Below are 11,616 nucleotides of genomic sequence, written 5' to 3'. Positions count from 1 at the left end.
CTGACAGGTATCTTGTCTGTTGACATCTACAAACAGGTGACTAGTAGCCATGTCTTTTACAGTGTCAATGATTACGACGAATATCGGGACGGCACCGGCTCGTCCATATTCTGCAGCAACGATGGCTCGATTAATGATATCCGGTGTGAGACAGAAATCGATCCCCAAGGTTTCGTCAGCGTCAACCAGCAACGTACAGAATCCTCATAAGGAAAGGAACTACGAAGTTCACMGAAGTGGAGAATCCATTCCTGGTATGTGAAATTAGGTGCAATTCAATAGCTGGCGAGGGTGCAAAGATAATCTGGCGTTGCTCCATGCCTCTAGAGCGAGCTAGACTCGGACTAATTTCCTAAGGATTCTTTCAGCTTTGCTTGCTCAGATTCAGATTCAGAAAAGTAACCCTGCATTTCAAGGTTTTTGCAGAGCTGGTTGACTGAATAATTCCGGAAATGCTATGAAATAGATCATGAAGGTTAGCTTTCCCACCACGGTGAATAATTGCGGTAAGTTGTGATAATAACAGGGGGACGCAACCGAAATGAAACGCACCCAGGCAATATTATGCACCCTATTGTACGTCCAATTGTGATCTCGGCCAGAACCATGACCTGACAGGCGGTTCTAACACCTGGCCACAGAACAAGTAGCCTGCAACCTTGCCATTCCTCGGTTGCTCGAACACCAATGAACGTCAACGTGGTCTTGTATCGAGTCCTGACTAATGAAATCCTAAGCACGACGGAAGAAGAGAAGAAAAACAATACCGACATGCGCACGCATCGAATAGTATATTCGCAGCGTAGGGCTTGCGAGCTCATAATTGCTCAGCAAATCAGACACGTTTATCGGTGGTCCTTTCTCCGGCAGCCGCTGCATAAAATTGTCAGGCCATGCCCGATAAAACCGTAAAGGTGAGGTCTTGAGATGCATTCTCATTAACGGGGCAGACAATAGATAAAGCCCACTCAAGTGATGCATGTATCCGTATTGATCGCATACGATTGTCACTTGAAGGTCAAATTTTCAGGTAAATGATCGTGAATGATGAGTACGGAGACATACCCATTTATGGGCCCGGTCCCCGGTGTGGTACAAAGCTACGCCCCATTCAGTCATCTGGTTGTCACAACGCATGTTTTCATAGTCCCGTTTCTCGGAGGGGTTGGCAATTGCCCGATATAGGAATATTTTGAAAAACTCGACGCGGATGGCTCGCAGCACGATCAACCAGATCCCATTCAATTGGCGTATCGAGTTGGGTTTCATCAGTTTGAGACGAACACCATTTCACAAGTCAACCGTTGAGGAAAGTAGGATTCGATCCTGTGTTCAATGAGCGTGGCGTCCGGTAGCGTTGAAACCCTGCAATTGTATAGTGCGGGAACTGGACATTGCGGCGTGGTTGCGTAAGCTGGAGTGTGCTGGTCATAACCAATTTGCAATACATACGTAGTAGTCTGTCAGGTCCTTTGCTCTTTCCGTAAGATTAAGCCTATAAAGCGGGGAAATTAAGGGTAACAACGGAGACGATACCACCAATCATGGACCTAAAATCAGTCAAGGGGCGGGAATGTCTTCCAATAAAAGTCAGTCTATGCTTTCCAAAATCCATCCACTATCTGCTCAACCTTCCAGACCACTATCAATATAAACTTCACATCGGAACAATTTTGTACGGTCTTCATGGCGCCATGAGAACGGCCAGTTGTACGGAATTCGGTGACGCACCAGGGGTAGCCAGGCCCAAAACTTAGTTACCGCAATCTTAATGGGATTTATAAGACACAAAGTTTGCATACAACAAAAGCCACTCACATACATGGGACATAGGCATGAAATGATTCCTCTCTCTACATGGTGGCCATGCTGTTGTATCCGGGTATGGCATCCCACGGTAGCCGGAAATTAGGAATTTAAGAATAGGAACATGGAGGGGCAAATTCCGCTGTTTGTTACATACCTGGGGTTTAGCTGTGTTCTCGATACAAGGAATATATGCTATCGAGGGCTGCAGATGAGATACAATTTCGACTACAGTTCAAATTTTGCCAGTCTCTTGTCTCTCCCACTTACGGACGCGGCACCTACGTTCGACCTGTATAAGGAGGACTTAAACTATAAAGCCGGCACTTTCAAGGGCGTCTTCTTGGCAACAGCTCCCTAAATGCTAATGTTCAAGTTGCTCTTTCAAGCATACTAGCCGTCCTTGTATTTCTAAAAGTCATAGAAAACATCCACTCACTCTCTAAACGGCCTAAAAGACCGGGCATTGTTCAGGGTTTACAAATATCTATCAATGGAGTTATGACTGAAACACCGAGACCAGGCCGTCGAAGTTAAACCGAACAATACCTGAGCCGTTAAAATCCACTAGGTTCTCGCTTTAGAATTTGGATGATTGGACCCCATGCTGTAACGTGTTTGCAAGTAACATGCCCCCGAAGTTCCGGGATAGTGTGAAACATAGAGTTAATGATCTTCGCATAACTTATACCTTGAGCAATCATATCTCTGGACGTTGTATCAAACCATTGTCAAGGATACAGGTTTGACTAACCTCGACTTTGGCCCTCTTTCAATTGCATTCTTATATTGCCCATTTCCCGTTTTCCAAACAGAACCCACGTTTTCTAATTGTCACCCTTCGTTGACTGTCGGCCTTCCTAGTCTTACATCAAACACCCTTTATCAGTGTGCTCGATTCTGTCAAGTCTCTTCAAAATGTGCTGCAAGCCACTGACTTTTGTTCTTTTGTCCATTCCATTAACTTCCGCGCACCTTGCAGCATTCACCGAGGGAATGTATTGTCCAGAGGTAATTATAAAAGATACAAAATCCCAAAAAACTAACTATCTACAAGGGCTCCTACCAGGGAGCGCTCACAAACGCAACCGATCCAAATCGTCACATCTTTGATCCTCTCTATCGACTGTCAGGCGACGACTGGTATATATGATAGCTACGGATGATTTATTATACCGATGGCTCATGTCTTGTTCTAGCAGGTTCATATCCAAAGGGAAAAACTGCTGGCTCGCTGAACCGACTGGCATTTGGGAAATCACTGCGAACTCCGTTGTCTCCGCTGGCTGGACAACCAGGCAGAATTGTACTGGCTTCTACGGCAGCTGCGTACCGGAAGATGCTTACCCGACCCCTTACTCGGTGACAAATCCCGCTGTGATTGCGGCAGGCCTTGTAACTTCATCTCATGGACTAGCCAAGCCGAATCTACACTGTGCCAACAAGTCCACTGCTGCTGGTACGGCTCTTGCAGTCGCCTATAAGCGTTCTATTTGGGAAGTTACCATGGAAGACTTTGTGGTTGTTTCTATTGCTCCAAATACACCATTTGAGCTTTTGGCAAACTATTCTATTCCGGACCTTGCTCCTTGCGCTGAATGTCTCTGCGCGACTGGGTACGTATCAACTCAAAGCTGCAATTTTTGGTTATGGGTGATGCTTTGGTTAGATTGACAGTCCTGGCTCACCATTACTCATCTAGATGGGTTCCCCTCGGTTACGGACAGGGAAACATGTATCAGACACCACATAAGTGCAAGATTATCAACCCCAATGGTGGTCAGAAACCGAAGGTTCCTTCTCTTCCCCCAGGTCCTGGAGTCCATGGCCCTAAGCAGCTCATTGCTTTTTTCCAAGCCGAGGGCAACAACGTTGCGGCCTTGCCGGGAAACATACCCCCAACTTACTCCACAGACATGGGTTTCACAAATGGTATGCACAGCCAAACAAGCAGAAATTTATATACGTTACTGACAAATTTCCTGTCCCACAAGGGGCCCAAACCGATATATTTTAACATGCTGGAAATGGCACTGTCGTGAAATCGTCTGATATTCCTGTCAATACAAGCACGGCAGACAGCGGTTATGCAGCTTCGGCTTGGGTGGCACATACTTGGGAAAGTCGCCCTAGAGACAGGCACTATTTGTTTGTGGCTATTGATCGCCCTTCCATCGCAGCGGACAGATACGTCATCCAATTTACCACAAATGCTTGTAGGCGCTCATTTTAGATTGTGCCACAGGCATTTGGTGGTAAAATGTTTATCGCAGAGCGCAAGTACTGGGTCATTAGGAAATCGTGGATGTAATTATCGTCGTCGCTATATGTCGTATACCACCAGAGGAAACAGCTACTGACACGGGAGGTAGACACTCATCTCCAGCCCCCCTTTATACAGCAACGTCAAAGTACTAAACCCACTCCCAGGGGCGCGCACATACTCCAGGAGCTCCTTGTATCCCTCCGCCAAGCTTAGCATGTTATCCACCACTACGACAGTGCCATACTTCAGCTTTGGCTGGACCAGCTTCAGCATGGGTAGTGCCATTGGTTTCCAGACTACCCCACCCTATTAATCATCAGTCAGTCATCATAATGAGGTTGAGGAACTTACTATCAAGCAACAGCAGATCAACCTGATCAAGGAGATGTAACTTAAGCGTCTCCCGCAGATCGCTATTACAGAGGTCAATCACACTACTAATGCTCTCCCCACACTCAGCCCAGTGTTTATGTGCCTACTCAGCCTTGGCCAGCTTATATTTAGTTATGATGACAGCACCTTTGCCATAGGCTGTAGCATTTGCGGAGAGGTCATCCATTATAGTAAGAGCAACGTCAATAGCACTCACACTGTAGGAAGTGCCTACTTCAACAATGGTGGTCGCATTGAGGGTGCAGGCAAGTTGGTAGATGAAGTAGCACTTATCTTACTCAAGGGCAATGAATTTATCGCGCATGAGGGTGTGGAAGGACTCAGTTGAGGGGGTGGCGTAGGTTAACCAGAAGATAGACGATTCCTGGGTGGTTGATTATGCGTGGAGGCGATCCAGGAGGGAGAGGGTGTGCGGGGAGTAGGGTGAGAGAGGGTTGGACATTTTGATTTGATTAATATAATGGTGATGTTATTCAGCAGTGGATAAGAGAATGATAAGATTGATTGGAGCTATCTAATAAACCAGGTATTTATATAAGGAGAGTAACTTTGAGTGAGTCATTGCAGAAGGACTAATGCAGGAGGATACATGGGGAATATAATGAGTAAGACAGATCTGCAGCGGTGCTATGTGCTCTCATATTCATAGACACCTGTAGATAATAGGAAGAGTAGAGATATTGCATGTGGTCAATCCCGTTTGAGTCTGTAAAGCAGTGCCATGAATTAATACCATACTAGGTAGGATGATCTCAGCCTTCCACCTCTCCTTCACATTCGAAAGCCTTGGCATCACCACATTCGATCATAAACACATGAGCAATACTGCCATTGGTCTTCTTAGATGCGATGCACATTCCGCGGTCAAATCGCCGGCATTGGCACTTCGCTTGTCAGCCTCATCGGATATAGTATAGGACAGCGCAGCACGAACATGATGATTAAATTCTTGTTACTGTGAGAGCCATCCGTGTAGTCATCCTGACCCAACGTTAACTCAGTGCGGCGACGGATGCAGGCAGTTGTGCTGGCAACAAGACTGATTGTTAAATGACGGACCGCACCCTTGCACTAACAATCTGACTCAACACTGGCGCATATGCTACTAGATGTGTTTTTTTCTCGCTGTGTAGATATGCAAGACATGGAAGGTATAGGCCACTGGGTTGAGCAGCTCTGACTTTGCATCACTGACTAAGTGCCAAACGTCACCTGGGGTCCAGCCGAGGATCCGACAGAACAGGGTGAGGCTGAGGGGTTCAATGCTCTTAAAGAAAGCACTGTCATACCAGCAGCCAATGTTTGATATCCAGCTGTCTGGGTGCCATTTATTTAAGGGCAATATGAATTACTTATGCTTAACATCGGTAAATCCTGCGTTTCGTAGATGGTCAATTATCACATGAAACTGGCGAGATATTGGCCGCGCAGCATTGCTAGTAGCCTGGCTTAACTTGCAGTACTAATTATATAGAGTTGATCCATCTACAGTGCGATCTTCGCACCTCGGTTCGAAGTCAATATCGACGTGTATAACTGTAACGCGTTTCGCTGCCCCCGAGCAGACATACACGATTTGCTCCTCAAAATTCGCCACGCTTGGAAGACTTCGGCAGCCAGGTCGCTGGCCTCAAAAGCCGAAGGTATTGTATACTACAACTGCGGCAGTACAGGCATCATGTTGGCGCTGCTTAACAAAGAACCGGAACGTAGCGAGCAGTACATACACCGTGCCCAGATGAAGTTAGATAGAACCATCTTAACCGGCGAATTCTGCACTGTTTGTTTAATGGAAGGACCAAACTTGCAACCGTAACTTGGTAGCTTGCTTGTAGAGACTAGAGCTCACGAAAAGCCATGATCTAATGGAGCCAGCCAGGACAGTTCGCGTACGGAGATGAGCGGAATGGGAAGGCTGGTCGGATCCGGTGCGCTTTACACTGTAAAGCCAACTTCGGGCAAATTTATATTATCCACTTAATTTAGTCCTTGTTCATCCGTGATGCTCAATAGTACAGTCTTCCACGTGGAATCAACTTTCATCGTGCCACACGCTGGAACCCAGTTCAAACACTTACATGATCACGGGCAAGTTGCGCTGGAGGTAGCCGCGCCACTCGGGTAGTGTGCGCTGCCACTTAGTGCCAGAGCTCTTTTGAAGATCCTCTATGGCACTGGCATATTTGATTAGAGTGGGCTCCGAGAAAGCAGTGTTCATGATAGCCAGGCCGTACGGCATGCCAGACTCGACGCCGGTACCAGCTGGGATGGTGATGACAGGATAACCAGCCTGGGCGGCAATCTGAATGCTTTGGGCAACATCGGGAGGCACCAGGAGGCCGTCTAAGGTGCGGTTCCCGTGCTTCAGAGCAGCATCGATACCCTCCTCGCGGGTGGTGCGACGGCAGTACTCTAGTGCCGAAAAGTAAGTCTCATCCATGATCCCTTTGCTCTCCAGCGAGGCGATGAGGCCATCCTGCCCGGAGCCAAAGGCAGGGTGAACACCAGGGAAGCCACCTTCAGAGCCAAAGTTGTCCTCGTTGTACTTGACGACATCCTCGAGGGACTTGATGTTGGTATTGTCGACCTCGGCGAGATAGTCGCGCAGGTTGTTGTAGAAGTCAACCTTGATGTAGGAGTACTCCGACTCATTGATGTACCCACGGGTCGAGCCGTAGTCCCAATTCCAGCCGTTAGTCGACACGATCTCCTGGTAATGGGGGAGCTCGGTACCGTTTATGATGGTCGCACCGGCAGACTTGATCAGATCGAGCAACTCCTCTAGCTGAGCAATTTGCCGGGCATCACCAAGAGTCCAGAAGGACTTCCATGGGAGGCCGAAGACGGCATCTTTAAGGACATCCTTGTTGGCCAGGTACTGTGTGTAGCCACCCTTGGGAGTCAAACCCTTCTGCGCAAGGGTGTAGTTGTCACGGGTGTCGATACCGTAGATGGCATCGAGGGTGTATACCGCATCGCGGACGGTCTTTCCAAAGGTGCCGACAGTGTCCTGGTGCAAAGACTCGGGAATGACGCCAGAACGAGAAGTCAGACCGACGGTGGGCTTGATGCCAACGATGGCATTTCTCTGGGCAGGGTTGATAACTGGAATGGTGTGAGAAGTTGCAGGTAAAATCAAGACAGCCAATAAGTGATGTTACATACCACTTCCGTCGGTCTCAGTACCAAGAGCGATGGGAATCAGGTTGGCACCAACGGCCACACCAGAGCCAGTGCTGCTCCCGCCCGGATTGACGGTGAAGTTGTAAGCACTGCGGCACTGACCACCACGAGCCGTGAAACCCTCGGAATAGTTGTTCGAGCGCATGTCCGCCCACTCACTCAGAGCACCTTTGCCCAGCAGCAGAGCACCGGCCTTGCGCATACCGTGAACCACAAAGGAGTCGCGAGGCACAACGCTGCCAAGCAAAGCCCAGCACCCCGCGGTAGTCTCCATGCGGTCCTTCGTGGCAATGTTGTCCTTGACAATGAAAGGAATTCCATGCAGAGGACCGCGAACCTTGCCCTTGGCACGCTCCTCATCTAGCTTCCGGGCAATGGAGTGAGCGTCTGGGTTAAGCTGTAAAATAGCACTGGTGAGATATCGTCTGGTGAGTTCTGGGTCCGGATCACACGCGAGAATAAACCTTTACAACTCCACTCACTTTAGATAGGGCTGGGTCTGGTAGATACGGTCGAGATAACAGTCCAACAGCTGGACGCTGGTCAGGGAGCCATTACTCATGTGCTTCTGAAGATCATCCACACTGGCCTCCTCCAGCTTGACCCCATGGCAGAGACGCATGGGGAACAGCGACGCGCCCGGGGCTCCGAGCCGGGGGAAATCATATGCATAAGGATCCGTTAAAATCTGGGACTCGACCAGAGGGTCGACGTCCGGTCTATGGGCGACCGCGAGCGCTGAGCCAGTCAGGGCGAGGCCACTCGCGAGAGCCTGCACCAGGGGCGCCATGATGGAAGTGATTAGATAGGCGGAGGGATCGAATCCAGAGCCCACCAGAAAATCATATGGCAACAAAAAAATCCAGGATCCCAGAGGACTTGGGTTTCATATAGAGCGAGCAGCTTAAGAGAAATCTTCCCAATTATTTAATGTCGGGAAGGAACAGGTAACTAGTTAGTTAGTTAGTTGCATGTCTGTGGATTCGTGACTAATCAAGGTTGGCCCACTGCACTATGGCCTTATGGTCACCTTTGACCACGTTGTGTTCGATTATCGATCGCTACACGACAGAAATCGATAGTGCTTCTGCACTCTTCGTTTGCTGTCGCTCTTTTCTTCCTTATTGGCTCCTGCGGTCGGCGGAGCAGGTAGTAGGAACCATCGGAAGACCCATTGGAACCGTCGATACGAATGGATGGGGCGCTCGAGACCAACCAGAGGACGCTTGTCTGGCACCCGTCGGCCCTTTCTTTGCAACCGATATCTCCCGAACTTCTGCTTCGGGTTCCGTGGGCGCAGACCGGAACATCCTTCTCAGAAGGGATGACCTCTGCCAAATGGACCAATCATGGTATGTCTCCCAGTCGTTGCGCTTGGAACGCAGGGTCGGAGCCGGATCTCGATCGCGTCCGCCGATCGGGAGCCGTTCGGTTCGGTGCCAGTCTGGCTGGTCAAGTGGACTGCCCTGAATCTTTGTGGACTGGACTGGCTGGCCACGGCGTGGGATTTGCACATGAGATATGTCTCGTTGGCTGGCACCTGAGACCCCTCCAGGCTTGGCATTTGTAAATATAATGCCCTTTGGCGTAGCTACATAGTACTTTAATAACAAATCACTCTTTCGCCGAAACCTTGTAACCCGTCGGGCGCGCAAGAGACATCGTAGACATCGTACCTGCAGCATTATAGAAACCAGGTTCAACACTAAGAGATTCAGGAGAACTTTATTTGTTACAACAGGACAGCGGTGACATTCGTTCTCGTGCCCGGTGATGAATTTGGGAATCATGGTCCAGGCTCGCGAAAACTGAGCGCTGCTTTAAGTTTCATCCTTGGCTTGGAACAGAATAATCCCATTTGAGCTCCACAGGTAAACTTTCTCGAAATCTCAGTACGGTCCCTAAGAAGCTCGTTGATCCCGGTGGCTGCCCACGTCAGAACGTCCGGAAAGCGTTGTGTTTCTTTCCAGCGCCCAAGACCCGCCCATACGTCCACTTTTCGTCTCTCTCAACTCCTATGCCGGTAAACAGCTATGTCTTTTATCTCAGACCTGTCTGTGGACATTTATTATAGCTTGGCCACCTCTCGCTGGACTCTGGCTACTTGGACTGTCGCTTCTTGAACCACTTTTCCATGTGCTGTTAAACCGTGCCGGACTCTCCGTTGAACGCCCAGCCATGGCAATCCCCGAAGACATCCTGGCTGCAAATGCCATGGGAAGCATTCCTCATGACATCGCTTTGTCATATCTCGCAGAATCGCGGGATCGCTCGGCTATTGTGGGCATCTTATTCATGGTCTGCTTCGCGGGCTTGGTGTTACTCCTCCGCTTGTATGCCCGATTATTCCTGGTTAAGAAAGTCGGTTTGGATGATGGATTGGCTGTTCTCACCATGGTATGTGCATTTTCCAGTCCTAATTGACACCATAGCCCACCAAGTATGCTCCCCATATACGGCACATGGATTTGTCAAAAATTGAACCAAATGATCATTCGTAACCCATGCATGAAAAATGAAAAATCGGCAACTAACTAGATTATCCACTTACAGGTCGTTTATATGGTCTTCGTCGTTCTCTCGATTGTCCTAATAGAACTGGGTAGTGGGCGCCATATCGAATATATCCAATATGTCCTTTCCATGTCCACCGTCCGCGAAACGGAAGTTCTTGACTTCGTCGCCCACATTCTTTATACAACAGCTCTTTTCCTTTGCCGACTATCTGGTCTTGCTTTCTACTTTCGCATTAGTGCACGCTCGAGCAAGCTACGACTGGGCAGTATAATTGTCGCTGGTATCATTACCGCCGCATATCTGCCCCAGATTTTCCTTCTAATCTTCCACTGCAAGCCCGTGACCGGGCTCTGGCCTTATGACTGGCAGGTTGAGCCCATCAGCTACTATTGTCTCTCGTGGGGATTGGTCTACTCCGTCAATTCCGGCGTCTCTCTCGCCTGCGACGTAATGATGTTCGTCATCCCCGGCATTCTGATTAAGGAGTTGCACGTCTCTTTAGACAGGAAGATCAAACTCTCCCTTGTCATGTTTCCTGGTGTTTTGTAGGTCTATCCAGATTTCTCAACCCAGTGGGGCCTTTCACTCACCCGTCATAGTGTAATTGTTATTTCCGCCGTTCGTGTCTGGCTAGTAGTCGTTGGACAATGGGCCTCCGACGGCAGCTGGGCTTACAACCCCATGCTGTGCGTTGAGAACGCCGAAGTTTCAAGCACCTTGATCGCCTTGTCTGTCCCCGCCCTGAAGCCGGTCTTCGGCAACGTCTTTAGTCATTTGACCGAGTACACCGTTAGGCACACGAACTCCCGATCGGCTGGGGGCCGATTGCGCAGCCAATCGAAGCCCACGAGTGCCCTAGGGTCATCCGCTAGAGATGACAAGAGGCTTCTTAATTGGTCTGGACGCGGGCACGGTGACTACGAGATGATGCCGTCTGAAATTTTGGTGGCTCGCGATGTACACAGTCGGGAATCCGCAGTCAAGAGGCCGGGTATCCAGGTGAAGAATGAGGTGATTATTACTGGATGAGCATGATAGGTCACCTTGCAAGCTGTTTCGAGAGCTTCTTCATCCTTTTCACGTACAACATAAACACACTGGGGATATGTATTCATATATATAAGCAAATTGTAGAGCGCAAAGAAGCTCTTCGCCTGTCACCTGTTGTGGATGTCACTTCAGAGGGCGTGATTGGTCAGTTTATAGCCAAATACGATAGTGCTCTGGCCGTCTTCATGCTGTGCCATCTGCTTGATGACTGCTGACTCACGTGAATGTTTTAGCACGGATTCGCAAGCATCACAGGTCTATCTAGCTGGAGATGGGTGTCACCACCCGTGTCTTTTGACCGGAGAAGCGGAGATGGCGGAATGGAAAGAGAATGGAGCGACGGTATGCATACATGCTGACAAGGTCGCCAAGGAAACGCTCCGCAGGATACAACGGGCTCC

At 49.1% G+C, this 11,616-nt stretch overlaps 4 protein-coding genes across 4 annotated transcripts; 2 read left to right on the top strand and 2 right to left on the bottom strand.

The window, feature by feature from the left end:
• Positions 1-2,724: 2,724 nt before the first annotated feature.
• Asppvi_010825 (uncharacterized protein) lies at positions 2,725-3,823 on the top strand (the record flags this gene model as incomplete). Its single annotated transcript, XM_043306661.1, has 5 exons — positions 2,725-2,817; positions 2,864-2,949; positions 3,009-3,422; positions 3,509-3,738; positions 3,801-3,823. The coding sequence occupies 5 exons, from the start codon at positions 2,725-2,727 to the stop codon at positions 3,821-3,823; spliced, it is 846 nt and encodes a 281-aa protein (XP_043162596.1).
• Positions 3,824-4,159: 336 nt separating this feature from the next.
• Asppvi_010824 (uncharacterized protein) lies at positions 4,160-4,631 on the bottom strand (the record flags this gene model as incomplete). Its single annotated transcript, XM_043306660.1, has 3 exons — positions 4,160-4,368; positions 4,424-4,485; positions 4,552-4,631. The coding sequence occupies 3 exons, from the start codon at positions 4,629-4,631 to the stop codon at positions 4,160-4,162; spliced, it is 351 nt and encodes a 116-aa protein (XP_043162595.1).
• A 1,908-nt stretch (positions 4,632-6,539) lies between these two features.
• Positions 6,540-8,438, bottom strand: Asppvi_010823 (uncharacterized protein; the record flags this gene model as incomplete). The annotated part of the gene is made up of 3 exons (XM_043306659.1): positions 6,540-7,570; positions 7,631-8,058; positions 8,131-8,438. 3 exons carry the CDS (start codon positions 8,436-8,438, stop codon positions 6,540-6,542), a joined length of 1,767 nt encoding a protein of 588 aa, XP_043162594.1.
• A 1,388-nt stretch (positions 8,439-9,826) lies between these two features.
• Asppvi_010822 (uncharacterized protein) lies at positions 9,827-11,194 on the top strand (the record flags this gene model as incomplete). Its single annotated transcript, XM_043306658.1, has 3 exons — positions 9,827-10,045; positions 10,202-10,710; positions 10,765-11,194. The coding sequence occupies 3 exons, from the start codon at positions 9,827-9,829 to the stop codon at positions 11,192-11,194; spliced, it is 1,158 nt and encodes a 385-aa protein (XP_043162593.1).
• Between the last annotated feature and the right edge of the window lie 422 nt (positions 11,195-11,616).

The sequence above is a fragment of the Aspergillus pseudoviridinutans genome (genome assembly GCF_018340605.1).
Source record: "Aspergillus pseudoviridinutans IFM 55266 DNA, scaffold_8, whole genome shotgun sequence".
Classification (NCBI taxonomy): Eukaryota; Fungi; Ascomycota; class Eurotiomycetes; order Eurotiales; family Aspergillaceae; genus Aspergillus; species Aspergillus pseudoviridinutans.
This window is presented reverse-complemented; position numbering and strand designations above follow the sequence as displayed.